Source organism: Oncorhynchus nerka, linkage group LG27 (assembly GCF_034236695.1).
Source record: "Oncorhynchus nerka isolate Pitt River linkage group LG27, Oner_Uvic_2.0, whole genome shotgun sequence".
NCBI lineage: Eukaryota > Metazoa > Chordata > Actinopteri > Salmoniformes > Salmonidae > Oncorhynchus > Oncorhynchus nerka.
Window position 1 is genome coordinate 44,122,134 of NC_088422.1, and position 13,190 is coordinate 44,135,323.

The following is a 13,190-nucleotide window of genomic DNA, read 5'->3' on the forward strand; positions in this document are numbered from 1 at the left end:
CACCATCTTAACTATTCACAATCCTCAAATAATCTGTGTATGCAACAGCCAACGTTGTTGCTATGAGTTTAATTGCCTAAGAAGTGTAGGTTAAAATGTTTACAATTTATACTTTAAACCGCTGCCAAGAATATACCGATGTTAGTTATGACAGTCACCACAGGAGGTTGGTGGCACCTTTATTGGGGAGTACGGGCAAGTGGTAATGGCTGGAGTGGAATTAGTGGAATGGTATGAAATACGGTACATCAAACACATGGTTTCCATGTGTTTAATGCCATTCCATTTGCTCAGTTCCAGCCATTATTATGAGTCGCCCTCTCTTCAACCGCCTCCACTGACAGTCATTGCTCATGTTAGATTTAGCTCATTACCTCAATGTTAGCTGTTACTCAAATTCAGAACATTTCCTTTACCAATAAAATGTATATCTTCATCCAAGTGAAATTATTTGGTCAGCCTTACTCTCAAAGATTTTGATTTAGGCAAGTGCAGCATGCTGTGCTCTGACGTGTGCATCCTGTAATCCTAGAAGACGCTGGCTTCTATTAAAGAAAAAGCCTGTCTCTGACAAATATGACCCCCCTTTTTCACCCCTGAAACCCATTTTCCTTCAGAGCGCACACCATATCCTAGAAAAGTACAGAACTTTCTGGAACAATTACAACTATAAATCATAGGAAAATGTTACAAGGACAATAACAGAGGGCAGACTTCCCCTTTGGCGTGAGTAGTGCTGCTGACTTCATCCCGGGGAATGTACTGCAGACCCAGGCCAAGGCTCACAGTGCTGCAGAGTCCTTCACACACATGTGAATGGTCAAACACCTGCTTGCCTTGGCAAACACAACAGCCAAATCCATTGAAGAGAGGAAAATATTTTATGAACTAAACTTTGTGGTTAAAAAAATACCTTTTTGAATTCCTCCCCTCAGTTGAAATGGAATATTTACGTAATGATTGTGAGGACTTGAGACGGTTCGCTTGTTTGAGTTTTTCTGTGATGTTCTTGTCATATTTGGTTGTATTAGGTCGATGTGAGATGTGTTCAGATGTGTAATAATTTGGTATTTTTCATTTGCGGCATATTAAATGATTTTATGACTGACGATAGTATTGATCATGTTTGAGTGGTATGCCTAAAATGTTTCATTTGTAAGTGCTTTTCCACATTTTGTCAAGCGAGATAATAATAGAAGAATAATCCTTGTACATTTGAATGATGTTGAAATCATTTATTCACTTGGCAGTCATCCTAACCCAGTGTAATGCAATGACATTGTTCTACAATAAATATAATATTGAAATAAAAGTGCACATTTCACATTGAGAGTGCAATGACAATGTAATTACCAGTGCCATGGCTGGAAAAAAAGTGACTTGGGTGGTTATTGTGCCGTAGAGACACTATACAGACTTGTGGGAACGTGTATATGTTTTGAGAAGGAGGTGTGTGAAGGGGGCTCACAGGTTGCATCTAGTCTTAAGTATCCTCTCCTAGGGCTATGATTACACAGGCAGCCACATTCTGATCTTTCTTTTCACAAATTGGTCTTTTGACCAATCAGATCAGCTCTGAAAAATAGCTAATATGAAAAGATCTGATGTGATTGGTCAAAAGACCAATTAGAAGGGAAAATTTCCGAATTGGGCTGCCTGTGTAAACATAGCCCTAGTCTCTCCCCTTCATCTGGACTGGTGTGTGAACAGGTTAGGTGTATAGGAGAGAAGGAAAGGACATGAGGAGAGTAAGCCACTTTATACTGTTAATGCATCCAGAGTTCAAAAGAAGAAGGTTTCACTCAATTGTACTGAAATTCTGTCCTAAGAACTCAAGAGAGTAGTTAGAATTTGATTCTCTTGGAGTGCCTTTGATGGAGAAAGTGACAAAAATGACTGGGCGGAGCTGTCCATTTGGTGGCCTGCCATTGGTGTACACACTAATTGAAAGGTCAAAGGGCATGGTGTGTCAGCATGCTGGTGCCATCTCCATGGAAACACTGTTGTCAGCCATCCTTTGCCTCAGGTGGTTGGCAAAGTCCACCTGCGTCTGAGAGAGTACTTTGTTTATGATGGTCTTTGGGATCCAACCCTGTGAGAGAACGAGACAGGAAGAGAGAACATGATAAGAAACAACAATTAAGTGTCTTCAATGCAACCATCATCAACCACAACCTTAGGCAGTGATCAGTAGCATCTGATTATAACAACACAGGTGTGTCATATTTAACAGAAATCCCTCATTATGATTAAAGGCCAAACAATATATATGGGTCCATTAGGATCTTCTGATCTTCTTGACCCTAACCAGTCAGGCTTCAAGACGGGTCCCTCAACCCAGACTTCTCTCCTCTGTGTCACGGAGGCTCTCCACACTGCCAAAGCTTTCTCTCTCTCCTCTGTTCTCACCCTCCTAGATTATCAGTTGCCTTCAACACCGTGAACCATCAGATCCTTCCTCTCCACCCTCTCAGGGCTGGTCATCTCTGCGAGTTCTAATATTGCATCCTACCTGACACGCCTCTCCTACCAGGTGACGTGGAGAGGATCTGTGTCTGTGTAAGCCCTGGTGTCCCCCAGGGCTTAGTTCTAGGCCCTCTTCTCTCTATACGCCAAGTCACTAGGCTACGTCATATCCTCACATGGACTCTACTGTCATTGCTATGCGGATGACACTTATCTACTTTTCTCCTTCCCCCCTTCTGAAACCCAGGTGGCGACACACATCACTGCATGCCTGGCAGATATCTCAACTTCAACGTCGGCCCACCAATATCTCAACGTCGGCCCACCACCTCAAGCTCAACCTCGACAAGACGGAACTGCTCTTCCTCCCAGGGAAGGCCTGCCCGCTCAAAGACCTCTCTATCACAGTTGACCACTCCACAGTGTTGCCCTCCCAGAGTGCAAAGAACCTTAGTGTGACCCTGTCATTCTCTGCAAATATTAAAGTAGTTACCCGCTCCTGCAGGTGCATGCTCTTAAACATCCGTAGAGTACGACCCTACCTCACACAGGAAGTTGCGGAGGTCATAATCCAGGCACGTGTCCTCTCCCCTCTGGACTACTGCAACTCGCTGTTGCCTGGGCTCCCCGCTTGTGACATCAAACCCCTGCAACTTATCCAGAACACTGCAGCCTGCCTGGTTTTCAACCATCCCAAGTTCTCCCATGTCACCACGCCTCTCCTCACACTCCACTAGCTTCCATTCGAAGCTTGCATCCACTACCAGACCATGGTTCTTACCTACAGAACTGCAAGAGGAACTGCCCTTCCCTACCTTCAGGATATGCTTAAACCCTACACCACAACCCGAGGACTCTGTTCTGCCACCTCAGGCCTCTTGGCCCTCCCACCCCTACGGCTGCTCCCCCGCCACCCCTTCCAGCACTTGCACTCTACTGTACATTATTGATTAAAAATTGACTTTCTATGGCTGGGATATGTGGTTGTCTCACCTAGCTATCTTAAGATGAATGCACTAACTCTAAGTCACTCTGGATAAGAGCATCTGCTAAAATGTCAAATGTCAAATTATGAAAATGCTTTTTGCAGAGGGTGTCAAACCAGATAGCTACAGTTGTATCTGTCTGACCCTAGTGATAAGATACAGGTTAATGGCCTCCATACCTTTAAATCTATGCTTAACAACCAGGTGAACTTGGTCTTGTTGGGGTCATCGGCACTGGGCCGCATCACTATACATGTTGGTCCATTCTCTGCCCTGAAAAAGTCAACAATAGTGTGTAGAACACTTATGTTAGCATATGTTGGAGTCCAACACAATATTCAAATAATTGTTTTATATGGTGTATTGTTAGTGACTTATAGCCTCCATCCATCCATCCATCCATCTTTCCATCCATCCCTTGGGTCTAAATTAGCCTACCTCACAACTCCCCTCTGTTCGGGCATGGTGGGGTGCTGAGTGGACATGCCGGCAAGGAAGCATGTGGACCCCCGGCGCTTGGCACAGCGAACACTAACGAAGTCCCGCGGCCCCACCACGTTGCCAGGCGTGGGTCCCGACACCTCGTGGGTCACCATGGTCTCCTGACCTATCTTCTGGAGGATCTAAAGGGGGAGGAGAGGAAGAAAATGGGAGGAAGGGAGAGAGAGAGAGATGGAGAGGAGAGAGTCAAAAACCTCTGTATATTCCTCAATGCGAGAATGTACATTGGGACTCTTACGTTGAACAAAACAACCCAGAGTAGAAGACTTCTAATCAATCCATGTAATCTGTGTACACATGATCCAATTCCTCTTAATGTTTTGTATTGTTGTTGTGTTATATATCTGATTTAGCAGAACCTTTTTATCCAAAGGGACTTACAGTGCCTTGTTTATAAAGTTGATTGTCCCACCTTGACCTCTTTGACGTTAGGGTTCCAGTCTCCCATCTGCTCCATGTTGCCCACCAGCTCCACATAGAGATTATCAGAGCGCTGGTCCAACAGCACCTCCAGCTTAAACACCTTCCCCACATCAGGTAACACCTTACTCAGCACCTTGTCTCCATTCGCCTGGGATCATGGGACCAGATAATTAAAACTCATAGAACTGCAAGGATAAACAACAACCATAAACAACAACCTTTTATATTGCAATTCCAAAAAAGATAAACGTCTGTAATTACTACGTTGAATAGGTGAAGAAGGGAATTTCCGTGTGCCAGCCCTCCTGTCTTTGGCACTATATCTCTATACTCACAGCAATGATCTCAGTGGTCCATCCATCCTGATCGCCGAGGATGCTGATAGACTTCTGCAGCGCCTCCTCTCCCTGCTTCACATATGACATCTCCGCCTCATTGTAGCCCTGCTCCTCCTCGATCCGCGAGCCTGGAGCACAGCACAGACAGAAAATGACATTATAAATAGAGTTAGAGTAGACTTTCCTTTTTGGGTATTTGTGAATGAAAGAAAGAAAAACAAGTAAGAAGTGTATTCTGAGTGCAGGGTGTGGACTTACTGAGCAGTGAGCTCCTGCGGCGGACATGGCTGATCCAGCTGCTAGGGTTGGGGCCTGCTAGCATGTTCAACTCATGGTGAATGGCCACCATCGCATTCTTCCTCAAACCTGGGACAAGGAGAATGGGAGAAAAAAGTAGGTAAGAACAGTGTTATAAAAAGCAGTAGAGGAATCTACAATACATTAAATTGTTAGTACAAAAGTTAGTACAATTTGAAAATCTTTAGTGCCATAATTAAAAATATATATTATTTTTAAACCAAATTACTAAATACATTGTTTTGTTAGCTAACGTTCCACAACTGAAAGTGACAGTTTCAAGACCATGCCATGGCCACAGGGCCACAAGGCTATGAAACAAGGCTATGAAACACTAGAGAATCATTCACAAACTGTCTCTCACTAACCTGTCATGTTCCTCATATGTCTGTAGGAGATGCCAGCGCACAGTTTGAAAGTTGCAGGCAACATTTTGTATCAATTTAGTGTTTAGTTTCTGAGTGAAATAGATATTGCTAAAATATAAAAGATATAAAAGAGAGGACCCGTTTAGATTGTCGATTTTGTTCTTGGTGTCTCAAAGAGAGAAATAGAGAATCCTAGAACTGTAAAACAGAGAGGACCAGTCTGGTTGTGTTGTCGAGAGGATTTTAGATTCTGTTTGTGGGAGTTGCAGTATGTGTGTCTATATAAGCATGGAGCAAGGCCGTGATGCTGTCACCTCGGAGATAAACACACACATCATCCCGCCGTTCTAATGACCCTGTGGCCAAGGATACCTCTTGGACAAGCTGAGAATGTCTCCAGGCTCTAATAAACATTGTGTCAGATAACATCCAGTGCTCCGGCACACTGCACCACACACAAGCACAAGCGCGCACACACACACACACACACACACACACACACACACACACACACACACACACACACACACACACACACACACACACACACACACACACACACACACACACACACACACACACACACACACACACACACACACGCCAGTCGGTGGAGAAGGACCAGTAACAGTCACATCCGCTCACATTCCCAAGGTCCCTCACCGCCAAATCACGAGAATGTATGAAATAAACAGTTTTTACTGGATGTTTGCTGGACAGAATATTCTGGCAACAGTATGTGTTGAAACCACCTTTATGGTGAGTATGATCCCATCTCTAACAATATGATATGATCTAAACAGAGCATGGTGCTCTGACACTAAGAGATATTGGACATCTTTAGCTTGGCAGAAGTTGACTCTGTCCTCATACAGTGCATGGGCAATTCCACCGATTATGTGCCTTTTGAGAAGTGTAACTTGGTTGTATATAAAACTTTGTATATACACAGTACCAGTCAAGTTTGGACACACCTACTCATTCAAGGGGTATTCTTAATTTTTTACTATTTTCCACATTGTAGAATAATAGTGAAGACTAATAATGAATAGTAGAAGTACACATGTGGAATCATGTATTAACCAAAAAATAACCCTTTGCCTTCGATGACAGCTTTGCACACTCTTGGCATTCTCTCATGCATTTTAATTAACAGGAGTGCATTGTTAAAAGTTCATTTGTGGAATTTCTTTCCTTCTTAATGCGTTTGAGCCAATTGTGTTGTGACAAGGTAGGGGTGGTATACAGAAGATACCCCTATTTGGTAAAATACCAAGTCCATATAATGGCAAGAACAGCTCAAATAAGCAAAGAGAAATGACAGTCCATCATTACTTTAAGACATGTCAGTCAATCCAGAAAACTTCAAGAACTTTGAACATTTCTTCAAGTACAGTCGCAAAAACCATCAAGCACTACGATGACACTGGCTCTCATGAGGACCGCCACAGGAAAGGAAGACCCAGAGTTACCTCTGCTGCAGAGGATATGTTCATTAGAGTTACCAGCCTCAGAAATTGCAGCCCAAATAAATGCTTCACTGAGTTCAAGTAACGCAAACATCTCAACATCAACTGTTCAGAGGAGACTGCGTGAATCGGGCCTTCATGGTCAAATTGCTGCAAAGAAACCACTACCAAAGGACATCAATAAAAATAAGAGACTTGCTTGGGCCAAGAAACATGAGAAATGTACATTACACCAGAGGAAATCTGTCCTTTTGTCACAATCGTCATATTGAGTAGACCAAAGCGCAGCGTGGTGTGAATGCATGATTTTAATGAAAGACGAAAAAAACAGGAAGTATACAAACTAACAAGACGACCGTGACTGCTATCAAAACACTGCTAACGTGCAACATAACATAGACAATAATCCACCAACCACAATACAAAACAGGCTACCTATATATGGTTCCCAATCAGAGACAACGACAAACACCTGCCACTGATTGAGAAACATATCAGGCCAAAACACATAGAAATAGACAAACTAGACATACAACATAGAATGCCCACTCATATCACACCCTGACCAAACAAAACATAGAAACAAACAACGCAAATCATGGTCAGAGTGTGACACCTTTGGTCTGATGTGGCCAAATTTGAGATTTTTGGTTCCAACCGCCGTGTCTTTGTGAGACGCAGGGTAGGTGAACTGATGATCTCCGCATGTGTGGTTCCCACCAGGAAGCATGGAGGAGAAGGTGTGAGGATGTGGGGATGCTTTGCTGGTGACATTGTCAGTGAATTATTTAGAATTCAAGGCACACGTAACCAGCATGGCTACCACAGCAGTCTACAGTGATACGCCATCCCATCTGGTTTGGGCTTAGTGGGACTATCATTTGTTTTTCAACAGGACAATGACCCAACACACCACCAAGCTGTGTAAGGGCTATTTGACCAAGAAGGAGATGGATGGAGTGCTGCATCAGATGACCTGACCTCCACAATCACCCGACCTCAACCCAATTGAGATGATTTGGGATAAATTGGACCGCAGATGGAAGGAAACGCAGCCAACAAGTGCTCAGCATATGTGGGAACTCCTTCAAGACTAGTGGAAAAGCATTCCAGGTGAAGCTGGTTGAGAGAATGCCAAGAGTGTGCAAACCTGTCAAAGGGTGGCCACTTTGAAGAATCTAAAATCTAAAATAGATTATGAATTTGTTTAACACTTTTTTTTGTTTACTACATGATTCCATATACATGTTATTTCATAGGTTTGATGTCATCACTATTATTCTACAATGCAGAAAATAGTACAAATAAAGTAAAACCCTTGAATGAGTAGGTGTGTCCAAACTTTTGACTGGTGCTGTACATTCATCAAAACGAAATGATACTGTCAAAATTGCAAATGCATTAATCAAAAGAACACGACTGTCTGCAAAAATATTAACACAAACATACTTATCTATTAAGTCTAAGCTGACAAAAACACTGTCTGTCTTTTAAAAATCCCAGTAGATCAATATATTTTATTTGCAGTCACCGAATCACTATCAAATTGTGCAGAATTTTTAGCTATTACTCTATTACTCTATGCATATTTTACTTTAAAAAATGTCATACACATCAAATCCAATATTGTTCCTTTTTTTTTTAAGAAAACGGAAAATAAGCACATTATGTGCTAAATTAATTCACTGGTATCATCACAATCCAATTCCGTGTATTCAATACACAGGCTGGTCTGCTCATAGGTTCGTAGTTTTCCATCGGCAAGTAGAAACACAATCCCCAATAGAAATAAGCAAAGATGAACAGAGTGGAGGAACACAACTGATATGAATTTATAGGTCTCAATCCACACCAAAGCAAAGCTCTGTAATTGAAGGTCAAAATGTTGGAGATGATGACTTAAAAGTAACTCAAGTTAAGTAGACGTAAATTAATTTCATTCTCTGGATTTCTGCAAGTCCGCAATGTTGTAAGAAATCATAAAAATGTCATGGTCTCGTTAACTTAGATCTGTACCTATATTGTACCTTACTACTGATTAAAAAAAACATTTACAATGTGCAGTAGAATTGACTGATTGCCAGAAACAGTGAACACCTTTGCAACCTTTCCTCTTCATGTGTTGATATTCTGTGAACGTAACACTTTACAATAAATGTTGTATTCATTGATGACAATTGTATTTCAAGTTTTGCAAAAGTGGGTCTAAGATATGCATTCCAGGTACAAAAGCAAGAAAATTCTGCAGATTGTATTTAAGTATTTGATCATTGTTGTTTGGAACATTTAACCACAGTTCCAAAAATAAAATACACAATTGAGAAAAACTGTAATAAAATAAATAAATAAATAGAAATACTATAGTAAGTGCCTATTAACTACTAAATAAAGTAACAGGGTTGACCGTAACAGGGTTGACTACTTCATCTTTAATCATCCATAAACCTTGGAATGAGAGCGTGTTGTGTGCAACAGGGAGGGGCAATTGAATGTTAAATCATTTCTATGGGTAGCAGGGTTGACTTACTTGACCTGCTCAGTTTTCCACCAAAAAACACCCAATAATTGCCAAAAAGAGTAGAACCAGTTCACACCTGCATTTACCATTTGATTTGACTATTAGATGTTCAATATTTAGGGGGGAAAAAAGGAATATTTTCACCAGCGAGAGTTCAATTCAGCGAGAGTTCAGTAATTAAAATGAGGGACAGGGTTTTTTCCTGCCTCAAAATGATTCACTAATTACATGAAATAAATAATCATCTACAGAAATTACTTTGTCAAAGCAACAAAATAACTAAGACTTTATAATGATGAATGTTGGGGTTGAGGGACATGTCAAAATTCGGAATTATGGCACCTAAGCACATGTCCCACGGGCAAACTCATGTAAAGTGTAAAACTGACCTGAAAATGTGCCCTATTTTTATTTTATTTTACCTTTATTTAACTAGGCAAGTCAGTTAAGAACAAATTCTTATTTACAATGACGGCCTAGGAACAGTGGGTTAACTGCCTGTTCAGGGGCAGAATGACAGATTTGTACCTTGTCAGCTCGGGGGTTTGAACTTGCAACCTTCTGGTTACTAGTCCAACGCTCTAACCACTAGGCTACCCTGCCACCCCAAAGCCTACCAGATATGCTGCAGTGTAGAAATAATTCCAGTATCATGGTACAAAACGGACCAGCCAAATGTCCATGTCTGTGGGGTTGTGTAAGCCTCTGGAAGGTGTCCATCCTTTTAATGTAGCTGTGACTGTGGGTTGCTAAACCACCGACTGTCGCTTGTGGTAACAAACTATTACTCAAGGAGTCTTACATGCTTTTTTAGCCTTGCTTTCTGAGTCCAACCAAAACCCAAATGATCTTGTGAAAATATTGCTCCAATGACTTGCGTGTCAACCTAGGCAGAGAAAGTCAACATTGTTCAAGACCATTGCAACAGCATTCATATCACTAGAGCATAAGAGAACAAGCCATCTGAACTGAAAAGTCAATAAAAAGTGTCATGGAAAAAAGAGAACAGATCATAAATCATGAGTGACCTTAACCTGAAACCCCTTGTCCCTCTGGCTGCATTGATTTATATCTTGGGCCTTAAGGCCTTATCATGGCTGAGTTCTGAAATAAAAAATGGAACACAGAACTCAAGGTTACTTTTGTAACCCGGTTCTGTGATAACATGAGTGAGACGTATCACATCATGGGAAATTGTCTTAGTGCATTTCATTACAGGAAGTAACCAATCACACAGCATCTGTCAGAGACAGACAGGTCGAGTGTCGAAAAAGATGGGTCCCTCTCCATAAGGTGCCACTCGGATTCCCACCGGTCATTCTCAAGCATGTCTCTCTTCCTTGCGCTCTGCTTCATGGAGGGACAAGTGATGAGATATCTCACTCATATTATCAGAGAACCAGGGTTACGAAAGTAACCTTGAGTTCTCTTGCAAATACTTGTTTTGATGTATCACATATGGGATATGGCCAACTATCATATCGCAGACATGCTCTCCGAAGTCAAGGTAGTCTTCAATCCGTACCATCCCTCAGAGGCTCTGACACTGAGGACAGTATGCACCAACAAAGGTGCAGTGACATCGTCGGTAAAAACCTCATAAAATGTATGAGGTCAACATGCCACATCACAAATTTCCTATGAAGAGATGCCTTTGAATAGTGCCCAAGAGGTAGCCAAACCTATGGTGGAACTTGCCCTCAGGCCCTCGAGGGCTTCAACCATTGCTATTATAGGTCAATATAATCCAATTGAAAGCTCAACAAGCGTACTGGACACAAACAGTAGAGATGCACTTCTTCAATTAGAAACTTGTCACTGACCTTAGGCCTTTCCCTCCCTCCTCTCTACATTTTCCTCTTCTGTCTCTGCTGCTAAAGCCACTTTCTACCACTCTAAATTCCAAGCATCTGCCTCTAACCCTAGGAAGCTCTTTGCCACCTTCTCCTCCCTCCTGAATCCTCCTCCCCCTCCCCCCCTCCTCCCTCTCTGCAGATGACTTCGTCAACCATTTTGAAAAGAAGGTCGACGACATCCGATCCTCGTTTGCTAAGTCAAACGACACCGCTGGTTCTGCTCACACTGCCCTACCCTGTGCTCTGACCTCTTTCTCCCCTCTCTCTCCAGATGAAATCTCGCGTCTTGTGACGGCCGGCCGCCCAACAACCTGCCCGCTTGACCCTATTCCCTCCTCTCTTCTCCAGACCATTTCCGGAGACCTTCTCCCTTACCTCACCTCGCTCATCAACTCATCCCTGACCGCTGGCTACGTCCCTTCTGTCTTCAAGAGAGCGAGAGTTGCACCCCTTCTGAAAAAACCTACACTCGATCCCTCCGATGTCAACAACTACAGACCAGTATCCCTTCTTTCTTTTCTCTCCAAAACTCTCGAACGTGCCGTCCTTGGCCAGCTCTCCCGCTATCTCTCTCAGAATGACCTTCTTGATCCAAATCAGTCAGGTTTCAAGACTAGTCATTCAACTGAGACTGCTCTTCTCTGTATCACGGAGGCCCTCCGCACTGCTAAAGCTAACTCTCTCTCCTCTGCTCTCATCCTTCTAGACCTATCGGCTGCCTTCGATACTGTGAACCATCAGATCCTCCTCTCCACCCTCTCCGAGTTGGGCATCTCCGGCGCGGCCCACGCTTGGATTGCGTCCTACCTGACAGGTCGCTCCTACCAGGTGGCGTGGCGAGAATCTGTCTCCTCACCACGCGCTCTCACCACTGGCGTCCCCCAGGGCTCTGTTCTAGGCCCTCTCCTATTCTCGCTATACACCAAGTCACTTGGCTCTGTCATAACCTCACATGGTCTCTCCTATCATTGCTATGCAGACGACACACAATTAATCTTCTCCTTTCCCCCTTCTGATGACCAGGTGGCGAATCGCATCTCTGCATGTCTGGCAGACATATCAGTGTGGATGACGGATCACCACCTCAAGCTGAACCTCGGCAAGACGGAGCTGCTCTTCCTCCCGGGGAAGGACTGCCCATTCCATGATCTCGCCATCACGGTTGACAACTCCATTGTGTCCTCCTCCCAGAGCGCTAAGAACCTTGGCGTGATCCTGGACAACACCCTGTCGTTCTCAACTAACATCAAGGCGGTGGCCCGTTCTTGTAGGTTCATGCTCTACAACATCCGCAGAGTACGACCCTGCCTCACACAGGAAGCAGCGCAGGTCCTAATCCAGGCACTTGTCATCTCCCGTCTGGATTACTGCAACTCGCTGTTGGCTGGGCTCCCTGCCTGTGCCATTAAACCCCTACAACTCATCCAGAACGCCGCAGCCCGTCTGGTGTTCAACCTTCCCAAGTTCTCTCACGTCACCCCGCTCCTCCGCTCTCTCCACTGGCTTCCAGTTGAAGCTCGCATCCGCTACAAGACCATGGTGCTTGCCTACGGAGCTGTGAGGGGAACGGCACCTCAGTACCTCCAGGCTCTGATCAGGCCCTACACCCAAACAAGGGCACTGCGTTCATCCACCTCTGGCCTGCTCGCCTCCCTACCACTGAGGAAGTACAGTTCCCGCGCAGCCCAGTCAAAACTGTTCGCTGCTCTGGCCCCCCAATGGTGGAACAAACTCCCTCACGACGCCAGGACAGCGGAGTCAATCACCACCTTCCGGAGACACCTGAAACCCCACCTCTTTCAGGAATACCTAGGATAGGATAAAGTAATCCTTCTCACCCCCCTTAAAAGATTTAGATGCACTATTGTAAAGTGGCTGTTCCACTGGATGTCTTAAGGTGAACGCACCAATTTGTAAGTCGCTCTGGATAAGAGCGTCTGCTAAATGACTTAAATGTAATGTAAATGT

The 13,190-nt window shown here is 43.7% G+C and overlaps 1 protein-coding gene across 1 annotated transcript; it reads right to left on the minus strand.

Annotated features, from left to right (window-relative positions):
- Nucleotides 1-1,220: 1,220 nt before the first annotated feature.
- star (steroidogenic acute regulatory protein) lies at nucleotides 1,221-5,643 on the minus strand. Its single transcript, XM_029638328.2, has 7 exons — nucleotides 5,380-5,643; nucleotides 4,973-5,080; nucleotides 4,712-4,842; nucleotides 4,366-4,524; nucleotides 3,891-4,075; nucleotides 3,632-3,725; nucleotides 1,221-2,092 (listed from the first exon to the last, which is right to left on the minus strand). Exons 1-7 carry the CDS (start codon nucleotides 5,441-5,443, stop codon nucleotides 1,970-1,972), a joined length of 864 nt encoding a protein of 287 aa, XP_029494188.1. The 5' UTR covers nucleotides 5,444-5,643; the 3' UTR covers nucleotides 1,221-1,969.
- Nucleotides 5,644-13,190: the final 7,547 nt, after the last annotated feature.